Here is a 26,430-nt window from a genome sequence, read left to right on the forward strand (position 1 = left end):
CGATGATTATGCCCTGAGAGGCTTGTAATTAGTATTTTGTTACCACGGGCTGTATCCGTTTTGTGATTACAGCCCGCTGGCCTTTAGGCCCTCTTGCACTCTCGTTTTCAAGCAATATAACTAGCACTACTTTTTGCGCCAAAAAAATAATAATAATAATAACTTTGTGAGTGCTATATACACTCACAAGAAACTCTCAGTCTGTAACTGATGTTTTGGTGTTCACCTTTTGGTGTGTGTTTGTCCCTTAGGCCCGTGAGGCCTCCCGAGGACGTTAATATATCTTTCTTTCTTTCTTTCTCATACTTAATACAAGTATTTTCTTTGAAAAAAAGAGGGATGTCTTCATCACGAGTATTTTGGGCTTCAAGTTAGTTTGGTATCTCTCCCTCACAGCCATTCACTCTTGTGTTGGATGTTAGCACTTAGCCCTGATATGGCCTTGCAGGCTAGTTAGGACATTTTGCCCTAGTCATGGTCAACTAGTTGACTTTGGGGCCGTATAGTGGCCACACTTGTACTTTCTCGTTATCCATCTGCAAGTACTTCGTTTTGCTTTAGCTTGGTGTCTGCCTTCTTGCATTCCCTTCCACTCCATTGATTTATGATAACCATCCAAGCCTGCAACAACTGATTTAAGCAGTTCAAAGGACACTTCAACACAATTAATTCCATGGACCAAGGCAAGGGACTGAAGGTTAGAGGGGGGTTAAAATCCCTTTAACTAAAAATAGCTCCAGGAGCCACGTTTGGCAAGCTGGCTTGTGGCACAAGGCAAAAAGTTTGAATTTTCTTTGAGGCTTGTTTCCGAACCACAAAAGAACAGGGAGAGGCAGGTCACACACTAGAAAAGTGCTGCAGGGCTATTCTATCACATCGCCTTGCTGATTTTCGACTACCAGGGTAGTCTGTGGGCTGTTTGGCCAGGGCTGCGAGAAGCTATTTGTTTTTGTGCCAGGATCCTCCAGAGCAGTTCGTTTTCGCTACATGCCTATGTTCATGACTTCCTAGAGCCCCACATCTGATTTGTACTTCTTCCATGAGCCTTCCAAACCATACACCTATCAAAATCGCACTTTTCTAGGCAGTTTGGAGCTTCTAGGCAATTGTTTTGCTTCCAGGCGGGAGGATTTAAGATTTGCTGAGTCGCACCTACTAGAGGTCTTCTAGGGATGCCAGACCTGATTTTGTTGCTTCCAGGTACACTCCAGGGTCTCTAGACTGAGAATACGCCCCTGTTTGGGCTGCCCTGAGCTCCCAGAAGTGGACGAGTGTTCCAGGCTTCCAAGGTGGGAGACTGCTATCAGATTCAAATAGCCTATCCCTCCCTTCTTTCCTGACATAGAGGGCTCCCTCGTGTGGACTCTTCTGCATTTGTTGGCTAATAAAAAAGGCATCAATCTTGGCATACCGAGCTGCAAGACCATGGTTTAAGCCATACAAGGTTTCTTCAGTTTGCATGCCTCGCCTTCCATGCCAGGCACTACAAAACCAATGGGCTGCACAACATAAAATTCCTTCTAAAGATGTCTATCTGATGGATATTCGATCCACAACCACACACTTGACGGTAGTCATATGGGAACTAGCGGCAAAGGTCTCATCATAATCGATACCTTTCTTTTTCTATAGCCCTTTGCAATGAAACGGGCGTAATAGACCACCCATTCATTGCTCCACTCTCTGTTTCATTGTATCATTAATCACAGATTGATGCAAGGTGATACCCAAGGTGCTGAACGAACAAAGGGTATCCGTGCTTTTGTTGACGCAAGCTTCCAACCTCTTTCATCTAGAATTGACGCCTTTTGCAGAATGGCAAATTGGACATAATTGATGCACGCTGCCTTATTTCACCAAAATCAACCCAAATTTTACGCACGATTGGCACCCATGGTTCACAACATTTCCCCGTTTCTACCATTACCAGCCTTCATTTGGCTCTGATACCAAATTGTTAAGATTCAACCCAATTGCAATTGCAAGGACCTACAGGTGTCCAAGAAGAGAATCATGTCCCAACCAACTACACCCTGCATACCACTCTTCTGTACACTATTCCCAGCGTGGCTCGTATATATTTCTATTATTTTTCCCTTCCCAGTGTGATACATAACGTACCCCAATTCCCTAGACTCTTTTCCTATTCCTAGCTACTTGCTAGGTACTAACCCCCCATGCATTTATCGACCTTACTCACTTTTGGTCCTCATCTAACTTATGAGGTACATTCTTGCTCCTAGGCACAAGACTAAAAATTAACTTGCTATTCATGGAAGCCCCCTAGAGTCTTCTAGACATGTTGGACCCCATCATCAAAGCCCTTGAGAGACAAGTCCACCGAACCATTTAAACAACATAACAAACAGCTGTTTACCTTTATTCCAACGGTCTCTCTAAGGACTTTTTGTCACACCGATCCATCTGAGGTTCTGCTACATTCCAACTGGAGTGATAGAAAATGTTGGTTTTCTCATGTAAGGCTCATTTTAATGATAACTTGTATGCTTGGTTGAGGGGCCTTCACCAATGTCAACTGTGGAATTACTTTCATTATATGAGGCTCTAGAAATTTATCTAGATCTTTTAAAAGATTGCTATTTATACTGACGTGGGTTTTGTGGTGTCCGTGTTGACAGGATCATACCTATGAGCTTGTGTGTCCACAAGCATCCATTCATAAGAAAGAAAGCAAATACAAATTACTTTTGGCATTCTCTGGTCAACGGCATGCTTTGACAACTGGTTCAAACTATAACTTAAGAGTGACAGAGTGTCAAGAGGCTGCCCGTGTTTTACTTCGGTGACTAATCCCAACTTAACGTTTTTCAATGGTAGTTGTTTTTTTCTTAATCAGTGTCAACTGTTACAACTTAGAGACGGATTTGACAAGCCTTATTCTACACTTTAGCCTAGAAACACCATACTGTTTTCAATACATCCCTGTACAAAAGAACTTTGCAACACCATTTTTGTCCATATAGGCCCATGTTTGAGTGCCTTACTAAAAGATGATGAATTCAAAATTTACCTTTTACTTTCCAGGGCAGCAGGGAGGGATATAAAGGAACCCTTGCTATCTGAAGGTAAGTTCTTAGGCATCCACTTTGCCAAAGATATACATGAGCTACTTCCGTGCGGACTGTCCCATTCTTGAATATAATGCTTTTTACTATCTTGATGACATTAGAACCTTGTTTGCTATACAGTTACACGTGAAGAATATGCAAAACATAAGGTAATAGATTCCTTGATGATTTGTGTGCATGAAGTCCTGTGAAAGTGTCGGGTTACTACATCGAGCAACTGCCTCTAGAGTCTAATTTAAATCTAGTTCACTAGAAAATGTGTTTGCTTGTTCTCTTGGAAGGCCTTAATGACTTTTAGAATCATAGAAAATTTGTTGTTGATGGCAAGTATATACAGGAGACAATTTGTGGAATTTTCTGAAAGGTTAAAAGTTTGTTCTACCTGTGGAGGTATATTTATTAGATGTTTTGATATCTGTCTGTTACAGACAGATTTGAATGGTGTTCTTGAAAAGAGAGCCAGACATTTCTTCACTGAATGTGACAGGGTTAATGAAGGTATATAGTGTCTAGTCTTTTCCATTTTGCTATAACAAACAACTGCCAAGGTAGACCATATAGCGGAAGTATTTTTTTCTGCATTTACATCAGGTATTCTGAATTTGGGCAATATTCCAGGCATCAAAGCATGGGCATCTTACAATTTACAAGAATTTGGAAGGTTGATGTCGGAATCAGGGAAGAGCTCTATTGAGAACTATGAATGTGGTATGTCAAAGACCTTCATTGTCATTAGTTTTAAGGGTAGTTGTAATGGATACAAAAGTTTAATGCCTTACTATTTTTGGTTGTGATTAATCCATGAGCTCTTGTGCAGAACACATAATTTATCATGCAATGTGATAGCTCTTTTTTGTGCATTGCGCTGACCCTGGTTTTGGTCTTCTGGAGGTTGTCCATCTGTGCGAGCTGTTTTTCACAGTTTTGGAGCTGTCCAGAGGTGTCGAGCTGCTGGTCGACTTGTTTTTTAATAGGCTGAACTTGTTTTAAACATCTTGCCTCATCTGGAAGGGGTTTTCGAGCTGGCTGCATGGTTTTTTGAAGGATTCACTCCTTTTTCTCTTGTTTGGATCTGTTCCAGCTCTGTTTTGTGAAGACTAAGGGTGATGGATCATCTTGGACCTGATATTTGCATAGTTAGTGCAATACAGTGTTGTACTTTGCTGTTACAGCCCTGAAATGAGGCGTTTAACCTCTGTTTTTTAAGCTCTGACTGCGTCCTGGCTAGTGAGGGGAGATATATATATCATGAAGAGCAATCCTCAGTCATTGTTTGGACTGATTTTGAAGGCATTTTGCTGCTCACTGTTTAGTTTCATCCCTAGTAAGCACTCAATTATTTACTGCTTGAGTTGGAGCTTTGTTTCCATCCCCTTTGCTCGCAGTTGTTGGCCCTCGTGACATCCAAGGAGTCTTGTGGCAGTTTTTTTAAAATGTGCATCCTCAAGGCAAGTATTGGCTTTGAAAGTGGATTTTTTAAAGTTATGCAGAGCGTTGACAGCACATGGACTTGTTTTTGCCTTCTTTTCTTTTGCTCAATATGGCACATAATGATTCAATTGATCTTCTTGGTATGCTTGGCTAGCCCTGGGGATAGGTTGGATGGCATCAACTATTCTCTTTGGATCTTTATGGTTCGTAATCTTTTAGTTGCCAAGGGCTTATGGGACTATGTCACAGGTGATGAAGCCCTTCCCGGGGTTGAATTGCACCAGCCACTCCTCCTCAGCAAGGGCATCTGCAAGTGTTACTCCTTAGCAGAGGAGGTGGGATACTCGAGATGCACAAGCCTTATCATTGATTTCACTTTCAGTAAAGAGCTTTATCTTGAAAAGCTGTTTAGGATATTTTGAAAGCGATGTATTAAGCTCGCAGTGAGGTTAGAGTTCCTTAAATGCATTCCAGATTTGCAGCTAGTTTCCACTACCTTGAACAACTTATTGGAGTTTGATCTTTTTCTCCATACGTTGCTTAATTTATCTATGATGGGAAATCCTAATCCTCTCACTTTTCAAGAGTTGGTTGGACTTTTGTTGTTGCAGGAGAAGACTGGAAAGAAAATGCCATCACATACTCGTAGTGGGGGAGCAAGCTTCTTACTACGAAGGATAAGGGCAAAGGAAAATATAAATCAAAATGTGATGCCGCTCATAGTTTTGGAAATACTTCTAGGCATGATAATGCTAAGGATGAGAAGGATACAAGGAAGCCTATGAAAAAAGGTAAATGTGATTATTGTATGAAACCAGGTCATCTCATTAGTGAGTGCTTGAGTTGCAAGGGAAGCAGGCTTCTCCCCAGGGAGGAGTGGATGGGCCCGCAAGGGTGGACATTTGGCCCAATCATGGCAACTTGGCCACTTTCCAGCTAGGTTTCCCTCCTGAGAGACTTGGCATAGGTTACACCACAAGTGTCATCCGCCTCAGACCAGAGATACATTACTCACAAGTCACGCATTGGTCCTTACACCAATGTGCAGCCAAATCGGGGATTGAGGTGTCGTTCGTGATGCAGTGGCCCCTCAAGATTGGTGTGGAACCTATTATGCCCTTGATCTGGCGGCGCACAGATGCGGACTACTCTCCTTCAAAACCCCCTTCAAAATCCTGAAAGTCAGATTCAGCCACTCAGACTCCTTCTCACAAGAGAGCTTTGTTTCCTCAAGCTCCTCCATGAGTTGGACACTCGTGAGTTGGAATGTGCACCGCCTTCATGACTGTGCAAGGCAATAGCCACATTACCTAATCATTCACCAGAAGCTTCAAAGAGCAATGCTTGGGAGATTGGTGGATTTCCTTCCGATTCATACGTTTTCAGCAGCAGACATCTGCTGACGCTACCATCTCTTGCCAGGGAGAGGCTCAAAGGTGTGGTCTCCCTCAGTAGTAGGAGTGGGGAGTTTGCATCTCGGATTCTCAGGCAGTGCCAGCAGATGTTTTTGGCCAGGGAGAGTTGATCACAAGTAGGGCTGTGTGGATGGGGGTCACTGCTGGGGATTCAAGATAGGCATACTGAATGCCTACGCTCCGCCGTGTAGGTAGCAATGCCCAGCTTTCTGGAGACGCTTGACGGAGCGTCTTCCAGATATAGACTCTTGGATTGTTGGAGGGGACCTCAACAACTTGGAGCACGTAGAGGACAAGCAGGGAGGTGTGTCCTTTGCAGAGGTCCGAGCGGCGGCAGATAGGAGCACTTGGAGCAGTTCATCTTTACGGTTTGCGGCAGGGACCCTTGAAGAGAGGTGGAATGCCCTAGGCTTCCAGGCAGCCTTAATTTTTCGTTTGGCCAGTGCATCCATGATTATCTTTGAGAGGCTAGACCGGTTTTATGTGGGAGAGTGGGCTCTACATAGGGGCGGAGCCATTGCTATTCTGGGATCCGAGCTGAGTCACAACAATGAGCATCCTCAGCATCTCGAGTATCACTCTGCAAAAGCTTGCTCTCCTTGGGAGTAGGAGCAGCCAACGAGGAACCCTCATTGCTTCGTGTCGTGATGTACTTTCTTATGCCACCCATTCTCAATCTCTTGCTGAATGATGAACAGCCTGTCAAAGGCATCAGATAATCCATGATTCTATCAAAATAGCAAGGGGCAGATTTGCAGGAGCAGCCCTACCGAACTGAACGAGCAAGAGGGAAGGCGTTGCTTGTGTGCCCGCCAATAAGCATCTGGCTGGAACTGCCTGCATAAAGGATCGAGACTCCTTTCATCCATGTGTCAAAAAAGCCTAGGCTCCAAGCCCCTCAAGGAAAGGCCACTCCACCCTGTCGTATACCTTCTTGAAATCTAAGAGTAGGATAGCGAGAGGTTGGGACTCCTCCTAGGCCCAATCAAACACCTCCCAAAAAGTGAAGACGACGTCCAAAATGCTACATTCTTGGATGAAACTTGTTTGAGTGTCATCGTGGATGATGTCCATCAGATGTGGCCACAGACGCAGACTCAAGACCATGGCAAGGATCTTGTAGGCTGTCCAGCAGGACAATCGGCCTCCACTGGCGTAGGTCTGCCCTGTCGGCCCCCTTAGAGATCAAACAAATCCATCCCCTACCAAAGGACTGAGGAAGAAGGCATGTATCGAAGATCTCTTGGAAGGCCCAACTAAGGGGGTACAGATGTGCTCCCAGAAGCACCTGAAGAAGGTCGGTGTCAAGCCATCCTCTCCTAGGCACTTTTGCAAGGGGAGTGCCTGCAGAGCCTCCGAGAGTTTCTGATCAATAAAGAGCATCTCTAGCTGCTTGTTCATGCTCTGTGATACCATTGATGAGATGTGGTTCCAGATAGTCTCCCTAGCAGCAACCACCTAGTGGGATGACTCCTATGCCTGGAACAGTCTTGCTGGTAGGACGTAGTGGTCATCTCTAAGATCTTCTGGGGATCCGAATGCATAGTGCCATCCGAGCCTCTCAGCCGCCGCTGTTGTAGCTATGTCCTTGCGGATCGAGGGCCTGCGCCCTTAAAAAAACCCCTGGTCATCCTGTCACCCAACTGTGGCCAATGGGATCTGGAGGAGTGGTAGGAGAACTTTGCCAAGCGTATCTCCGTATCCTAGAGGTCCAAACGTGTGCACTCATATCTATCTGCAAACCACTACGTTGGCGGGTCTTGCTCTCTAAGCCGCTCCATGGAGGCTAGGTCCCATCGAAAGGCTCTCTCCCATGCCTGTAGGAGTCTATGGCAATGCAAGGCATGGAATTGCAACTCATCATTGCTCTTTTGAATGGCCTCCACTACCCACGCAGCCCACTATCAATCGGCCGTCTCCAGATCTCTATGACTGCCTCATGCACTTCTTGCTCCTGTAGTAGCGAGTCAGAGATGCGCATCCCTTTCTAGGGAAGTCCTCTACGGGGCTGCTCAAGTTGCAAAATCACTGGAGATCAATCTAACATCGTGGCTCAGCTGGGGAGTCCACCATGCTGGAAAAGCCCAAAGAACATGGAAATTTGTCTCTTTTGGTGGGATTTCCAAAGGCATCTCTACAGTTGAGTGGGGAAGTGGGGGCAAAGGTTTTATCATAATCTATGCCCTTCTTCTGCGCGTAGCCCTTTGCAATAAGACGGGTTTTGTACTTGTGTATAGAGCCATATGATGTGCGTTTCAGCTTGTACACTCACTTAGGTCCAATTGCTTTCTTGCCAACACGCAAGTCCAACTCCCAAGTGTGACTTCTCTTATCAAGTCTAACTCTGCTTGCAATACCCTGCAACTAATGCTTATCATGTGCATTATCAAAGCAATCTGGCTCATCCATCTTAAGTATCTTCACACCCCAATTGAACGGAAGTCCCACTAGAGCCAAAAGCAAATAAAGCACCTACTTCTAAGAGAATGCCATTACTTTTTGGAGAAACCATTAAAGCCCATTTTTTGGGGAAAAGTTACGTATTCTAGGCTAAGAAAGCAAGCAACCTATTTCTGGCTAAGAAAGCACGCCCATCTTTTGAAAGCACATGTGTTTTTTAGTGCTTGGTCTAGTTTATAAATTAAAAGCCTTTGAGCTCTCAAGTTTGTTGAGATTTGTACTTAGCTCTTACTCCTTGTGAGCCACTTTGTACAAGCACGTTGAAGTTTTCCGAGCTGTCTCTAAGTTCCAGGCACAAATGAAGTGGATATCAAAGTTTGATTTGCTCCTAAGTGCTGTGATTTGATTCTTGTTGTTGCGATTCGGATTCCAGTCACCTATTGATGAGATTTCTAGAGTGCAATTTAGTTAGAAGGCTGTGATGTGATTCTTGAAGCTGGGTTGAGGTCCTGTTAAGGTTTCATCATATCATATCATATCATCTCTCTCTCTCTCTCTCTCTCTCTCTCTCTCTCTCTCTTTTTACATACTTCCTCTCCTTGAGGAGACTCTTTTTACATTGTATCGAGACGGGTCCCATGGGTCATTTTTTGGCCCCCCGAGGACGGTAATAAATTCTACTTCAGCCATCCTTGGTCATCATGAACATATTTTTTTCCTACAACATGAGGTGAGAGAGCTAAAGATGCAATTGGCAGTTGTGACAACAAAACTGTTGTTTCTTGAAGACTTGGCAAGCAGGCAATAATAGATGAGGTAATGAAAGCTTGCAAATCTTATTCCCCCTGCTCCTCTGCTAGTCTCTACAATTAAAGATCTCGTTCACACAGAGGTGCAAACCATTAAGAAAGAAGTTACTGTGGAGTTTGATACAAAGGCAAATAAAACCAATATTCAAAAAGAGATCAAGGAACATGAAGCCAAGCGTGACAATGAACAGAAGATTAGAATAGGAGGACTGCCTAAGGGTTGGTACAAAGAGTAGGACTCCTTTAGTGAAACCTTATCACATGTCAAAGCAGCCATGCCTAGCATTGAATGGACGGTTGATGATGAGGATGACGATGGAGCAACTAATATCCAACACTCCTAGAGACATGCTATCATTACGCTCAAATCATGGGTTTTACGGATCAAGCTTCTCCGCCAATCATATAAGATGAAAGGGACTAAGGTATGGATACGTGAGGAACTCACACGAGCTCAACTGGAGAATGAGAAAATGGAGTTAGCTAAGGTTACGGCTCCTAGAAAGGATGGAAAATGGGTAGTATACCGTGAAGGCATAGCAATTATCAAAGAGTTTAAATCAAAACCAAAAGACTCTGTCTTAAACTGATGGAAGGTTGAGAAATGGCTGGCTGCTGGCACAATGGTTGAAATGGCTCTTAGACCTTCTAAAGAAATGGTTTAAACCATATCTTTATAAGGTCTGGCTGCTGGTCTGCAAGTCAATTTTCAGAAATTTAAACTTCTGCCTCTCCATGAGAAAGCTTGGCATCGCATCTTATGGCTGGGGGACATAGCTTTACCCACTCTGCTCATACGTCAGCTTGGTTACCCTTCCAGTGGATTGTCACTCATCAACAAATGGACTGGGGGACATAGTTTTACCCACTCAGCTCATACATCAGCTTGGTTACCCTTTCGGTGGATTGTGACTAATCATCAACAAATGGACTGGATGCTTGACATGCTTAAGAAGAAACTTGAATATTGGAAATCGGCCACATGCTTGACATGCTCAAAAGAAACTTGAATATTGGAAACTGGCCAAATGGCCATTACATGTCCACTTTCACATATTCCAATCAATTCTGGTTGCCTACATCCAGGTTTATTTTCTCTTGATGATGTTTGTCAACAGGACACCTCTTGTTTTATGTCTAATATTAAGGAGCTTTTTTTGAGGTCACGCTTTCCCCGGAAAGCCCCTAGGCTTCTTTCACTGGATCACCTTTGCTGTTACGCTCTAGCCGAGGTAGCATGACCTCGGAAGAATCAGTCGACATTTCCCTTAAAGGATCTATCTCTGTAATATATGTGTTTGCGCTTCATGTAAATGTTCGGGAGGGATTTAATGTCAAGGTCCTAGGTGAGGGCTGATAGCACCAGACTAGGTAGATCTAAGGCCAAGGGCCTAGTGCAAAGATTGTGCCTAGGGGCAAGGAATTTAATGCATCCCAAGAGAGGGGTGAAATGTTGCATTAGGAAGGCCCTATATGGATGACATGTGGCATCTAGATCTATCTAGGGAATTGGGGTTTGCTGAGGCTAGTGAGAGAAGAGAAGAAGATGATTCATGTTGAATTTGTAACGTAGATCTCTGTCTGCTAGTTAGCCTCAGTGAGATATGGCTGGGTGGAGATTTGTGGTGCTTCTCGCGTGATCTGCAGTAGAATCTAGTAAAGGAAGTGTATAACAATTGGTATCAGAGCCTGTGGAGAGATCGAGGGATACGTGGATTGTAACGACGAACAACAGGGACTATGGACAGCAAGCGATTCGTGAGCGCAGGTTGACACGAAAGGGGTGTCGAAGGACCAGAGCGTAGGTGGGACGGATTGCTGTGCGTGACGCCCAACGGAGACACAGACAAAGGGATCGTGACCTTCACGTGACAGACGATGTGGCTGTTCGGTGATCATCCCGCACGGGTTAGTAGAAGATGGCGGGGTGTTAGGTGACTGGTCGTGATAGAGGAGCGCAGGCACGTGATACGTGATTGGGCGACGCGCGGGATCTGAGGAGGTTGGTGAAGATAGACGATAGGTTGACGAATAACCTATCTGTCTCGTCCATGGTCACGCATATAGTTCGCGGGCTATGTCAAATCCCAAACAGATTGCTACGTTTTCACAGAAGTAGTTTATGACATTTGCGGGACTTCTCTGGCCACTAGTTCGTTTATCTACTGTAGTTGCAATCAGAGAGCAGGTCGTACGTGGAGGCTGAACAAGATCAGGGAGCATTTTATCTATTTTCCCATTTGGTCTTCGTTATTCCTATTTTGTCAGAAGCAGTTAGGCTTTTGTGGTTGTGGCAGAGGTTACAGATTATGATTGAGATTATGCCTGTGTGCTTCAGTCAGAGTTAGTTTGCAGGAATTTCCCTAGCATAGGGAAAAGCGCTATTTGGGTTATGCATGTGTCAAATGCCTAGATAGTGTACATGTCAGATTGCAGGAATTCCCTAGTACACTGAATTGTGTCAGCTGGTAAATACAGTTTGCTAGTGGTGTTTTTTTTAAATAAAAAAAAGCCCCAAAATCAAAACAAAACACCCATTGAACAGAATGGAAGCAGAAGAAGGAGCTTCCAGGAGGGACCCTGGTGAATCAGGAGTCCGGCCGACCCAGCAGGGATCGCGCCCAGTAGCTCACACTTTATCTGGCAGGATTGCATTGCTGGAGGATGCCTTGCAATAGTTGTTAGCGCAGCAATTACAGGCCAATGCAGGGCAATCCGAACTTAGGAGAGCGATATAGAGTATGTCTGCCAGAGCTTCTCGAGAAGAGAAGGGAAAGGCTCCAATGGAACTGGAGTCTAGTGTCCATACGGTCGAGCCTAGGAAGGCTAAAGTGCCAAATATTGCCAATTACAGACCGGAAAAGTATTCTGGTCGGATGAACGACCATAGCTCCGATGTCATTGAGACCTGGTTACACAAATGGGACGAGGCGTTCGCCATTTGTGAGATCAGAAATGACATCAAAAAGATCCGCGAGGCCACCCACATGTTTAGTGAGGCAGCGGATCGGTGGTGGATTAAACAACAAAAAGATGGCATAGCATCCACTACCTGGGAGGGGTTTAAAAGAGAGTTCAGGAAACACTTCTCACCTCCTGACGAAGCATCCCGAGCTTGGGATCAATATAGGAACCTTCGTCAGAGAAATTTATCAGTGGCAGAATACACTGATAAGTTTCGAGAGAGTGTAATGAAGGTTGACGAACCCCTGCCTCAATCAATCCAAGTGAAAGATTTCATATTTGGATTGAATGATCGAATAAAAATGGAAGTTCGGGCTAAGTACGCGAACACGCTAGATGATGCAATAGCTATAGCTCTGAACTACGAGGATGCCAAGGGCAGCAAGCCAAGTGGGCTTGCACAGGTCGGAACCGAGTATGGGTATCCGAAGAAATCTGGGTTTAAGAAGAAGTGGGCTAGTAGAGGGAGTGGTTCGCAGCCGAGTGGTCAAGCCAAGCAGGCGAGACCGGCTGAAACTCCTAAACCAAGTACCACCATTGGAGTGAAGAGGAAAGTAACCCCAATGGCAGCCCGGGCTTGGTCTAAGTCTCCCTTGAACCCAGAACAAAGGGAAAAAGCGAGGAGAGAAGGCCTATGCTTTGGTTGCCTTCAACCTCATCAGTGGAAGGAATGTCCACGTAACAAAGATCGTCGGATGGCTGAGATGGTGATCTCAGAGTGCGACGTGGAGATGCAGGGAAGTCCCAGAGCGGAAGAGATGCAGATTCAGCTAGCGGGATCTTCTCAGAGGTTAGTACCTTGTTTGTTATGTGTGTCTGTTGCTAAGTTAGTGACGAGTGCACCTGATAACATCCTATCTAAGCCCGCAGCAACGGGGTATACAGCCTTTGATGATACGGAGTTAATTAAAATGAAAGGGCAAGTGGCCAATCATGATGTCATTGTGTTGTTCGACTCGGCGTCAACTCACAATGTGATTAACTCCAAGCTCGTGAAGAGGCTGAAATTAAAGACAAGTCCATCTGACTATGCGTATACAGTTAGGATGGCAGATGGAAGTTCAACTGAAGTATGGGACCAAAGGGTTACCCAGTTGGAGCTTCGGATTCAGGACTATGCTGAGAAGCTTGATTTTGAAATGACCAAGCTTGCTCATGCAGATATAGCCCTGGGTATGGCGTGGCATTCTAGGAAGAATCCAGCCATTGATTGGAAAAAGCACGTATATCAATTCAAGATGAACGATGTGCTTTATGTCTTGCGAGGTGAAAAAGATATACCTCAGGGACCGTTGGTTTCCGTGATGGAAATCAGGATGGCTCAAGTAGAGTTTTTATTCCTTTGCACAGTATCGGTAGAGCCGGTGGATGATTCTTCGGCTAGCACCGATGTTACGCAAAGTGGTGAGATGGCCAAGTTGGCTAATCTTATAACAGAGGAGTTCTCTGAATGTTTTAGGGATGAACTACCTTATGGGTTACCTCCAGAGCGGAAAGTTCAACATAAGATCGAACTGATCCCGGGGGCAGAACCTGTAAATAGACCTCCCTATAGAATGAGTTTTACTGAACAGGCGGAGGTGCGTAGACAACTGGAAGAATAGCTCAAGTTGGGGCAGATTCAACCAAGTTTCTCACCTTTTGCTTCGCCAGTGATATTAAAGAAGAAAAAGGATGATACGTTTCGCCTGTGTATAGATTACAGAGCATTAAATAATATCACTGTTAAGCACAGGTATCCGATGGCTCGAATTGATGATTTGCTAGATGCATTACATGGAGCCGTGATTTTCAGTAAGATAGATCTTAAGTGTGGCTACCGAGGATGTGCATAAAACCGCTTTTAGAAGCAGGTTTGGTCATTATGAGTTTTTGGTAATGCCCTTCGGACTTACCAATGCTCCAGCGACCTTCGTTATGCTTATGAACGATTTACTACGTCCGTATATCGGAAAGTTCGTAGTACATTTCATAGACGATATCCTAATATTCAGTAAAAGTGTTACTGAGCATCGTGAACACTTAAGGATAGTGTTCAGTACTTTGAGGAAAGCCATTCTTTACGTGAATAAAAGGAAAACTATATTGTGTATGGTTAGGCTTGAGTACTTAGGATTCATAATTACTCCACAGGGGGTAGAAATGGATCCGAAGAAAGTGGCTGCGATACTAACTTGGCCAATCCCTCAGAGTATGACCGCGTTGCGATCATTCTTGGGATTTGTCCAGTTTTATAGAAGGCATATCAAAGGATATTCCGGAATAGTATCGCCATTGACTGATCTGACCTCAGATAAAGTACCATTTATTTGGGGACAGAATCAACAAGAAAGTTTTAACACCATAAAACAAGCTATGGTCACAGGACCGGTGTTAAAAATAGTTGATCCCCAGAAACCGTTGTTCCTAGAAACCGATGCAAGTGGCATTGCGGTAGGAGCAGTTCTCCTTCAAGAGGGAAGGCCAGTAGCCTTTGAAAGCAAGAAGCTTTCTCCCTCTCAAAGGAATTGGCCAACTCATGAATTGGAGTTGTATGCTGTTATCCATGCTTTGAAAACATGGAGGCATTATCTGTATGGTTCAGAGTTTTATGTGGATGTAGATCATGATACTCTGAAACATTTTTGTAAACAACCTGACTTGAGGGGCCGCCAAGCTAGGTGGGCAGAGCTCATGCAGGAGTTTAATTTGACGATTCGGTACCGAAGAGGAAAAGATAATAAGGTGGCTGATGCATTGTCTCGCATTATGCATAACCTGAGTTTCATGGTATTAGAGAGTGCTCTAATGACCGAGATAAGAGAAACTCAAAAGGTGGACGAGTTTGTCCAGAGCTTATGGCCTAAGGCTCATGTGTTAAAACCCGGGGAAAATGAAAAGGATGACCTGGCATCCAGAAAAGGCCAAACTTATGCAAGATATGCCATAAGGGATGGTATGCTAGTTAGAAATGGCAAGGTTGTAGTACCTGGTCAGAATGATCTCAGGCAGAGAGTCATTCGACAGTGCCATGATAGCCCGTGTGCGGGACATCCAGGAGTCGAGAAGACATATGATCTCGTTAAACGAGATTTCTTTTGGTTAAAGATGAAAAAGCATATTCATGAATATGTGACACGGTGTTTCTCGTGTCAGGTAAGCAAGGCCGAGCGGGTGAAGCCACCCGGACTTTTACAGCCCTTGGAAATACCACTAAGTAAGTGGGAGAGCATTTCCATGGACTTTATTGTAGGACTACCTGCAACACAAGGAGGATATAATTCTATCCTTGTGGTGGTTGATCGTCTAACCAAGATGGCTCACTTCATTCCAACTAGAGAGTCTGTTAGTGCCGCAAGTGGCGGATTTGTTCATTAGACATATATTTCGTCTGCATGGATTGCCTAGATCCATAGTGTCAGACAGAGATGTCAGATTTACCGGTCACTTTTGGACAGCGGTATTTGAGACACTGAGGACTGAGTTAGGAATGAGTAGTGGGGATCATCCTGAGACGGATGGTCAGATGGAGAGAGTCAACCAAACTTTAGAGGATATGCTGAGGGCATATGTGTCATTGAGGCAACATACGTGGGACAAGTGGCACGGGACTGGATTGTCTTGCCTTTTTGTCCTATGATGAGATTTTTTGAAGTTGTAATAACTAATTGCCCCCTCTTTTTTAGGGGACAATTGTGTGTGTGTGATCTGCAAGATGCACATTTCTTGGAGACCTTCCTCTGGCCCAATTGGAGGTTTTTATTAGTGTTTCTGGTTTTGGGTAGTAGCTGCTCGACTTTGGAACAGCTATGAAAGCAATTTTTCTTAATGGAAAGTTTCTTTTACAAAAGAAAACAATTGTGTGTGTGTGCACGTGCACATGAGTTTCACTTTTTTTTCAAAAATGTACGCGCGCGCTTTTTCTAGTTTATGAGTAGTAGCTGTCTCACTTTGGGACAACTATGAATGTACATTCTTCTTAATGAAAGGTCCCAAAAAAGTGTGTGTATATACATATGTGTATGTGTGTGAATAGTCTCCACTTTTTTATGGACAGCAAATGGTCCATGTTCTACCATGGTCACCTACTAGGGATTATCAAGCTTTGATTCGACATCGTTGTCCGGTGGGGTGGAGGTGGTTGATTTTCCTCAATGCTTGCCTCACTTTTGCCAAAAATTGCAGCCTCTTTAGGCAAGGTGGTGTTGTCCACGTTGACCAAATGGGAATTCAAATAGGTTTTGCTGTCACAAATCAAATGTTTGACACTTAATGTACAGGGTTTATGTGATGCAAGGAAATGGAAACTTGTATGGGTGTATCTCAATCATTTGGAGCCAGATATAGTGACATTACAAGAACATAATTGGCATATGTATGCAGGACGCCAAGTTTATTATACTAGGTATGACATCTTTTATGTGGGAGAGGAGAGCACTCTTTCTCAGGTGTAGTCTTTTTGGTGAATCATGATCTTCAGCCAGTTGTTGCCCTCAATGACAACCAAGGCCGATGGATTATTATGTAGGGTCTTATCTAGGGAGAGAGAGTTGAATTTGCCTCAGTCTATGCACCTCAATCCTCTCACAGTAGAGGTCTAATTTGGGATGATCTGCAACGGTATCCCTTGAGACAGCATGCTTTTATTTTTGGAGATTTTAATAATGCTCCCCAGCGGGGAGATAATACTTTTGGTAATACTCATATGTTGGCCTCTGAGAGACATCATTGGTCTCAATTATTGCTTCAGCTCAGCCTTGTAGGAATCACAGCCCATGTTGGGAGGCTACACTTTCCAACATAATGCATAGTCTTCTTATCAGGCTTGCCTGGATTGTTGGTATAGGGCTAACCCTCAACATTATGATAATCTCACTACTAAAATGTGGGTGGATTATGCCTTTGAGGACATGAAATGATATATGATAGGTTTTCACAAAGAAGGTTGCTCATTGTTAGCAATAGTTACTTGGAGCATGATGCATACAAGGCAATGGTTTGTGATGCTTTTCAGCCTCTTTCACACCAGAGTCACATTGATATTGATTATGCTTGAGATGTTTTTGTTGCTTAGAATGCAAGTAGTTATTCGTGAGTATGGCAAAAACTACATGAAAAGCTTGAGGGACACGGTTGCTCAGGTAAAAAACACTAGTCAATCTTTCACTGATCTTGGTCACTTTCGGCCTTTGTCTATGGAAGAAAACGCATCTCTATGCAGGCGACAATTTGCCGACCAATGTGCTGACTCGAATCTTGGGTGACGAAATGCTATTGTCTGCAATGTAATGATCATAGAAAAATCACTAAATGGGAGACGAGCGCATCAGAGGGCCTTAGAGAAAGGTTGTTCATCAAGAGAGTTTTTTAAAAGCTTATACTACAAGAGGCACTCTAAAAGTATTTTCCGAGCCCTTATGTCTGGTGGTGTTTGGACTTCCTCTCGAGCACAACTTGTTGTAGCTTGTGTCACTCACTTTTCGCGATAGTTTGGGCATGGAGATTCACATTCATAAGAAGTTCTTTCAGCATGGAGACACCTATTACAACGTCTCTCCCATTGTTTCTCCTCATAGGCTTTGGAGCTAGACAGTCCTTTCATTGGAAGAGATTATCTGATGCAGTAAAATCTTGTGGCAAATGGAAATCTCCTAGCTGGGATGGCGTCATTGTTGAATTTTTTCTTGCATATTGGGATATCTTCAAGTCTACTTTGCTATGTATGATCAATTGCGCTTGGGAAGATCAACACATGCCAGATTCTTGGAAGAAAGGGCTTGTAAAGCTTCTTTCTAAGAAGCAAATATGTGAATCTTTGGCTGATTGGAGGCCTATCCCTCTCATGCCCGTTATTTATAAGATCATCACATGGTGGTTGATCGTATCAAAGGATATTTACATGATGGCCTTTATCCAGTGCAATATGGTTTTGTTTCTTGCAGGCATATCATGGATAATATTGCAAATGCGTATGTTGGAATAGAATATGGCAAATACATAGAGCTGGATGTCTTATTGTTACAAGTTGACATTGACAAGGAACTTGACACAATCCAATGGGATTTTATGTGGTAGTCCATGCATGCGTTGGGATTCGGCCAAAAATTACTGCATGTTATTTATTGGCTCTACACTGACAACAAAGCTGCGTGTATGTTGCCTGTGGATATTTATGAAACGTGGACTATCCATTGTTCGGTTCGTCAAGGATGCCCACTTAGTGCACTTTTGTATTCCATGGCCACGAATCCAATGCTTCAATACATGGATCATCTGGTGGCAACAGACAAGATACATGGTCTGGAGATCCATGGAAGTCGCACTATGGTTGCTCAAGCTTATGCTGATGATTTCTTTGTTACTCCACAGAATATTGAGAGGGATCTTTCTTCCCTTATGCATGCTCTATCTTTATATGGTTTGGTTACTGGTATTCATGTGATCTTTCGGAAGTCTAGGTTGCTGCCATTCCATTTGAAAGACTGGCATAGTCTTTATGGCCGGGAGAAATTGTCCCGCCTACTCAGCTGGTTCGCCATCTTGGTTATCCTTTGGGTTGGTTGATTACTCGTCGCCAACAAACTAATTGGGTACTTGCAAAATTGAAGAAAAAGCTTGAATACTAAAAGTTAGCAACTTGACCGCTGCATGTATTTTGGTGGCATACATTTAGTTCTCCTTGCCTCTGATCATGTTTGGCAAGAGAGATCTTACATCCTTTATGTCGGCCATTATAGAAACTTTTTGGCATTCAAAACATGGCCGAGAAATTTTGAGATTGCGTTCAGTGCAACATCTATATTCACCAAAGATGCATGGGGGTTTGAATATTCTCAATATTCATATGCATATCTTGCTCATAAGGGAAAAATGATGCTACAATTCATGCAAGGTGATCAACCTTGGGCTGCCATGATGCACTATTAGCTCTTACAAATCACCACTCTTGCTTTTGGTTACTGGTAGCCCACTCAGTGGGACTTTCTTTTGGGTTGTATTGATGGCAAGGTCAGAGGTTTGTCCTCTTGTCTCCAAAATGTTAATGGATTGGAAACATATCTTCTCGCACTTGGAATGGCATGGCTGCGACTCCTTGCAGGAAAATTCTTTAAGATCTAAAAGCATACATTGATCAAGGGCTTTTACCCCTCCACTGGCTTTGTAGGAGCCCAAACGTTCATACATCCTTAGTTTTAAAGGGATCCACTCAGTGGCTGATGTCATTCACGATGATGATATCCTTCTTTCTTTTTCTTTGGCTGCTGGAAAATATGGTTTAGGGATGCATTATCGCCCCATATAGCAAGCTATTACTCATATCCTTCAGCCTTTTCATTCGGTACCGCTACTGGAGCTTGAGGACAGGCTTCAGGATTGGACTCTTCATTCACCAGGGTCGTCCTTTCGCCCCTTAAGGCTGTCCCACATTACATTATCTTCTTTGTATAAAGCTCTATTGCCCCAACCTTGTGCTTTAGATAGGGCAAATCAGCTCTGGCAAATGAATCGTCTGGCAAAGTGGTGGCGAAAGAGATTGCGAAAGATTTGGAATTCCAAAGTCCCTCTTTGACAATAGGTCTTTTTGTGGCGAGTTATGATGGGGGTTCTTCTGTCTGGGCAGCTTTGGGCACGCAGACATATTGTGCCGCTTGATTGTCGCCGACGTCTGGCTCTGTAAGAATCTGTGCCTCATCTTCTTTGGCATTGCCCCCACACTTGTGATTTCTTGGGTCTCCTTGGGTAGCATTTGAGAACTAGATTTCCTAATGCTACCTTTGGGAAGTTTTTTTGGCTTTTCGGGATTCGCCCACGCATACAGGAGTTTGAGTTGTTTTTTACTTGGGTTCGCTACTGGGCACTCTGGACTCTATCGAAGGATAGAAATCGTAGTCTTTGGTGATCCTACTTTTTCCACTTCCCTTGTTTTTCGACTCTCCCTGCAGCAATCTCTCTTTGTTTGTCTTCAAACTCTTTGCCTATATAGACTCCACTGTATACTTGTCATATAGTGAGATCTTCTGCTGATGTACTTTTCAGCATCCCATTTTGGGGAAGCTACTTTGTAGCATAAAGCATTAACATTTTAAAATTTTAATTTTCACCAAAAACAAAAGTGTGTGTGTGTGTGTGAATGAGTAGTAGTTGTCTCACTTTGAGACAGGGAGCTATGAGTGTACATTCTTCTTAATAAAAGGTTCTTTTACCCCCCCAAAAAAATGTGTGTACCTGTGCGTGCGCGCACACACGCGAGTTTTCCTTTTTCTGAATGTGACTAAGGTAATGTTGAAATCTTCTGATGTTTTGTAATGGCAAATTCTGTCTTTGAATAGCTTCTTGTAATATAAACAAATATGGATTTCACTTTTTTTTTTTAAATGTGTGTGTGCACGCGCGCGCGCTTTTCAACCTCCGCTGGCTTTACAAGAACCTAGATGCTCCTACTTTAATACCTTCAAAGGAATCAACTCTGTTGCAGATGTCATTCGTGATGATGGAACTATTTTACCTTTTTCTCTCGCAGCCACACGTTATGGCTTGGGATCTCACTGTCGTCTTCCATGGCAAAAAATAACTTGTATGCTTTCATCTTTTGTCCCGATTCCTCCTTTGAAACTTCAAGATAGGTTGGAGGATTGGACTTTGACTTCAAGAGACTCCTCCTCTCATCCTTTGAGGCTATCTCAGATTACAGTGCCTGCATTATATAAAATCATTTTGTCTCAGCCTTGGGTTTCAGATAGGCTAATTCTATTTGGCAAATGAATCGCCCAGCTAAATGGTGGAGAAAGAGACTCATGCAACTTTGGGCATATAAAGTCCTCTCCGACAACATGTCTTTTTTTGAAGAGTACTTCTGGGGGTTTTTCCATCTGGACAGCTGGCTGGCACGTCGACACATAGCTCCTGCTGTTTGTTGCAGATGTTTGACTTCTCAGGAGACTGTGCTTCATTTGTTTTGGCTTTGCCTATGCTCCCGTGAGTTCTTGGATCTTCTTCGACAGTGCCTAAGAGTTGAGATTTCCAACGGTTACTTTTGGGAAGTCTTTTGTGTTCTTTGGATTTCATCCGCACACACAGGATTTGACATTTTCTTTGTTTGGGTTCATTATTGGGCACTCTGGACTTTATGGATAGACAGGAATTGTAAAGTCTTTAGTAGTTCCCACATTCTCTTTGTTTGCTTTCTTCAAGTGTTCTCTGCAACAATCATTCTTTGATTGCTTGCAGACTCGATACACAGATCATGATGTATATTTGGCATACACAGAGATTCTCAGCTAATGTATTTTACAGTGCCAAGTTTTGAGGTGGCTATTCTTGTAATATAAACAATCGTGGCTAAAAAAGTGTGTGTGTGTGTGTGTGCGCGTTTCACTATTTTCAGATGTCGCTCAAGGCAATCCCTTATGATTGCCTCTCTATTTGTCAGATAGATTATGTTGTTTACTTGTCTTACAATGAAATCTTCTAACATTGTAATCGCATGTCCTCTCACATGGCTTCGCAATGCCCTCTGGTTTTACACAAAATGCCTCCAGATGCTATGCGTGCTCAAATGCATCCTAAGGATTCTCCTGGCTCTTCTCTGGTAAAAATAAGCTAAACAAGCCTACTACTGTAGCATAGGATAAGGGAAAGCTCCGGTTGTGTCTAATGGAAATGCCTCTTCTTTGATGCCTTCTACTTCTCAATCGAAAGTAAAGCAATGAAGGAAGGAGGCGGCAATGAAGGTGTCGTAGAACACACCCGCGAGTCAACTATTCACGACATAGCGTCGACGCAAAGGCTCTGGCACATGCCACTTACCTGAACAAATTTGCGAATGCTTTTGGCATCTTTAGACCTGGCGTAAACCTTCTGGATGGACTGCTTCTCGTCACAGATGCTACTACGCAAACAACGTGCGTCGCCCTGAGCTCCCTGTTGCAAACAAATATCCGTCAAAGTTTTTCTTTCTCCAAGGTTCCCTTGGATTGACACGTGGCAGATAAGCCACATGACCTGGGTTAAGGCTATGTCCTTGGGTTAAGTTTATGGTTAGACTAAATTTACCATGGTTAAGTTTCTATAGATTTGGTTAAGTCAACTTGCTACCACGTGGCATAGTGCCACATAAGCACATAGGCCCTTACTAAGCACTGTGTGTGTAGCATATGAACCCCTGTGCCACATCATCAAAGGCCTCTTCTTCATAAAAACTTCGACAAGCCATAACTTGCAATCCAAGAAGAATTTACACGTGCTCCAAAAAGGAAAAGTGATCGCTTTTTCGAGCTCTACACATTGTCAAGTGAGATTTGTTGTATGCAATTAGACACTACCAAATTTGAAAGTTTCTTTAACTGGTAAGACCTTTGCAATGGCAATACGCACCCCAACTGTTGAGAAGCTCACTGGGGAAGGATTTCACACCTGGTCTACACAAATGAGGTATCTCTTGATGCATTAGAAGCTTTGAAAGACTGTAAAAGAAGACATATCCACTACAAAATGAAGCCTGAAAGGAAAAAGACGAAGCAGCACTATCACTCATTGGTTTGCACTTGGGTCCAAACATAATTCATCATATAGACTCTAAGGATCATGACAGAGATGCATGGGATGAGTTGAACACAGTGTTTGGTGCAAAAGCCAAAAACCAAGAAATTCATCTTAAGATTGAATTCTATGGTTTGCACACGAGCTTCAATGAATCCATGGCACAATTTGTCAACAAGATCAAAAGCATTATGACCCAACTAGAAGGCATAAATGCAAAAGTAGGAGAAAAGGATGCACTTGCAATCCTCCTTAAAAGCATGCTTGAAGAGTACAGGGCACTGACAACCACTTTGAAGAATGTTCCAGATCTAAAATTTTAGGAATGTGTATCCTCTCTTCTTGAGAAAGAAAGAGAGTTGAAGACATCGACATCAACATCAACATCAACATCTACATTAACACGCAGCAACAATAATGAAAAACAAGCATTGTTCAGTAAAACATCAACGAAGTGTTACTATTGCGGAAGGATGGGTTATTTGCAAAGTGATTGTACACTGAAGAACAAACCAAAGTGCCACCATTGCAAGAAGCCAGTGTAACTAGAAAACGCATTTCGGGCGGTAGAAACGTGCGAAACATGGAAGTATTTTTGAATTTTTTAAAATAAAAAATTCACTCTTTTTATTATTTATCTAAAATAATTTAGATAAAATACACTAAATTTACACATTCTAGACGAAACGCTTGTCAAAATATCAAAATGTTTCTAGAAACGTGTTTCTAGATCGTTTCTTGTGACACTACAAGAAGCTAGGACACAAAGAAGAAGATTGTAGATTGAAGAACGAGCAGGTCAACTACATGGAGTCATCTTCAAGCCTTGAGCAGAATGACAACAACATGTATTGAGAAGCAAAAGCCTTTCAATCTTTAGCCTATATTCTTGTAATCAAACCTGGCCACCTGAAAGGAGCCATCTAAGCATTCAGGGAAGGTATTGACATGTAAAAACCACACTTGACCATCTTAAGTAGCAATGTATGCACTAAGGGGAGGTGATGGATTTATAACTCACATCTGACCACCTTGTAGTAGCCAATGGATTATGGCACCAAGGGGAGGTGTTGAGATATGATGCCATGTGCACATAGATTAAAGGCTAAAGTATGGCTAGGAATGTATTAAAGTAGCCACCCTAGGATGTGGACTACATGATGTGAGGATGTGGATCAAGGATATCCACAAGAAGAGATGTGAATCAGAGGATCCCACAAGTGTTAACTATTCTAAAGGCTCTCTCTTTATAAGAAGCCTATCATGTATTGTTGATTACACATATTGCAATAGATAGAGTGTTTCCTATCTTATGTCTCTCTCATAGTGTTTTGATCCCTCACTTTAACATTATGATTTTACACATTCGAATCATGCCCCTTTGTGGTTGAGGATCTCTCTTAATGAAATGCCAGATGATCGGCTTACACAAAGGAGGTTACTCATTATGAATAATAGCTATTTGGAGTATGACGCATAAAAGGCCATGATTTATGAAGCTATCCACCCCCTATCGCAACAGTCTCACTTTGGCATTGACTATGTTACGAAGATTTCATTGCTAGGGTGCAAGCAGTTATTCGCAACTAGGGCAAAAATTATATGAAGACCTTGAGAGAGAATATTGCTCATGCTAAAGTTACGTGTCATTCTTTGACTGAGCTCAGTCATGTTAGAAATCTTTCTATGGAAGAAAATCACATTTTATGCCAAGCTAAACATTGTCTCCAATGCAATGACAATAGAAAAATTTGTAAATGGGAGACACGGGCACGACAGAGGGCTTTTTAGGAAACAGGATGTTCATCCAAAGCTTTTTTAAAGGCTTACACAATAAGAGACACTCTCAAAGTATTTGCAGGGCTCTTCTCCCTGATGGTGTCTGGACTTCTTCTCGAGCGCAGCTTGCTGCAACTTGTGTTCATCATATTTATGCTCAATTTGGAAAAGCAGATTCTCCATCGTAGGATATTATTTCAGCAAGGCAGAAATTATTACAGCGTGTCACTCCCATTGTCTCACCAACACAAGCTTTGGAGTGGAAGCCCTTTCACTGAAAGAGAGTTAAGTGATGCTGTTAAATCATGTGGTAGATAGAAATCTCCTGCTGGGATGGCCTCACTTTTGAATTCTTATGCTGGATTCTTGGAAGAAAGGGCTTGTAAAGCTTATGCCTAAGAAGCCAATCTGTGAATCTTTGGCTGATTGGAGGCCTATCACTCTGATGCTTGTCATTTATAAGATTGTCACTAAAATGGTGGTTGATCGTATCAAAGAATATTTGCATGATGGCCTTCATCCAGCACAATATAGCTTTATTCCTCGTAGGCACATCACTGACAATATTGCAAATGCCCATGTTGGGATTGAGTATGCCAAGTATACAGAGCAAGATGTTCTCTTGTTGCAAGTAGATATTGCAAAGGCTTTTGACACTATCCAATGGGATTTTATAGCTCAGAGCATGCGAGCTTTGGGTTTTGGTCAAAAATTGCAGCATATCATCTTTTAGCTCTACATTGACAGCAAAGCTGCATGCATCTTTTCAGGGGATATTTTTGAACCTCGGACACTCCGTTGTTCAGAATGCCAATATTGTCCTCTTAGTGCTGTTCTTTATGCTATAGCCACGCATCATATGCTTCATTATATTAATTATTTGGTGGCGACTAGCATGTTACATGGATGGCTTACACATTCGTGGAAGTCGCTCTGGTTGCTCAGGCTTATGCAAATGATTCTTTTTTTGTGCCACAGAATACTGAAAGGGACCTTGCTTCGCTTATGCAGGCTCTCTCATCGTATGGGCTGGCTACTGACCTTCATGTCAATTTTTAAAATTCTCACTTGTTGCCTTTTCATTCGAAAGATTGGCATAGTCTGGTATGGCCAGGGGAAATTGTCCCGCCCAATCAGGTGGTACGCCATCTTGGTTATCCTTTTGGGACAATTACCCATCGTCAACAAATTGCTTGGGTTTTTGCCAAATTAAAGAAAAAGCTGGAATATTAGAAGTTAGCTACTTGGCCTTTGCATGTCCGGCTCAAAATTATTCAATCTGTTTTGGTGGCCTACATTCAATTTTATCTGCCATTGATCTTTTTTACCAAAGGAGATCTTACATCCTTTATGTCCACCATCATGGAAATTTTTTGGCGTTCAAAGCATGGCAGGAAAAGCTTGCGCTTTCTTTCAGTACAGCAGTTATGTTCACCAAAATTGCATGGGGGGTTGAATATTCTCAATATTCATGTGCACATTCTGGCTTATAAGGGAAAAATGATGTTACAGTTCCTACATGGTGATCACCCTTGGGCTGCTATGATGCGCTTCTTACTTCTTCAAATTACTACTATTGCTTTTGGCTATTGGAAACCTACTTAGTGGGATTTTCTGTTGGGCAGTATTAAAGGCAAGGTCAAAGGTTGCCCTCTCGTTTCTTAAATGTTTTTGGATTGGAAACATATTCTCTCACATTTGGCTTGGCATGGCCGTGACTCTTTGCATACGCTTTTTTTAAAAAAATTCAAAAGGGATCTCCTCTGTGGCAGATGTCATTCACGATGATGGCTCTTCTATCCTTTCCTTTGGCTACTAAAAAATATGATTTAGGAATGCATTATCGTTCTGTATGGCACCATTACTCGGATGCTTCAGCCTTTTCAGCCAGTACTGCCTTTAGAACTTCAAGACATGCTTCAGGATTGGACTCTTCTTCCAGCACACTCGTCCATTCTTCCTTTGAAGCTGTCTCATATTACAGTGTCATCTTTATATAAAGTTTTGCTGTCTCACCTTGGGCAT

General features: G+C 43.0%; 1 protein-coding gene across 5 annotated transcripts in view; it reads left to right on the forward strand.

The window, feature by feature from the left end:
• GALAK (galacturonic acid kinase) overlaps positions 1 to 26,430 on the forward strand; it is a 210,749-nt gene that overhangs the window by 156,946 nt on the left and 27,373 nt on the right. For 4 of the 5 annotated variants that reach the window (XM_087396316.1, XM_087396315.1, XM_087396313.1 and 1 more), the window contains 5 exons: positions 2,640 to 2,803; positions 3,046 to 3,086; positions 3,210 to 3,238; positions 3,518 to 3,587; positions 3,708 to 3,797. In XM_087396316.1, the coding sequence (XP_087252442.1) occupies positions 2,640 to 2,803; positions 3,046 to 3,086; positions 3,210 to 3,238; positions 3,518 to 3,587; positions 3,708 to 3,797 (394 nt within the window). Of the gene's footprint in view, positions 1 to 2,639; positions 2,804 to 3,045; positions 3,087 to 3,209; positions 3,239 to 3,517; positions 3,588 to 3,707; positions 3,798 to 3,980; positions 4,419 to 26,430 lie in introns of those variants that run through there. The other variant, XM_087396317.1, reaches the window with a different exon arrangement.

The sequence above is a fragment of the Dipteris shenzhenensis genome, chromosome 25, assembly GCF_047967505.1.
Source record: "Dipteris shenzhenensis isolate YYH24624 ecotype China chromosome 25, Dip_SZ_1.0, whole genome shotgun sequence".
NCBI classification, from domain to species: Eukaryota; Viridiplantae; Streptophyta; class Polypodiopsida; order Gleicheniales; family Dipteridaceae; genus Dipteris; species Dipteris shenzhenensis.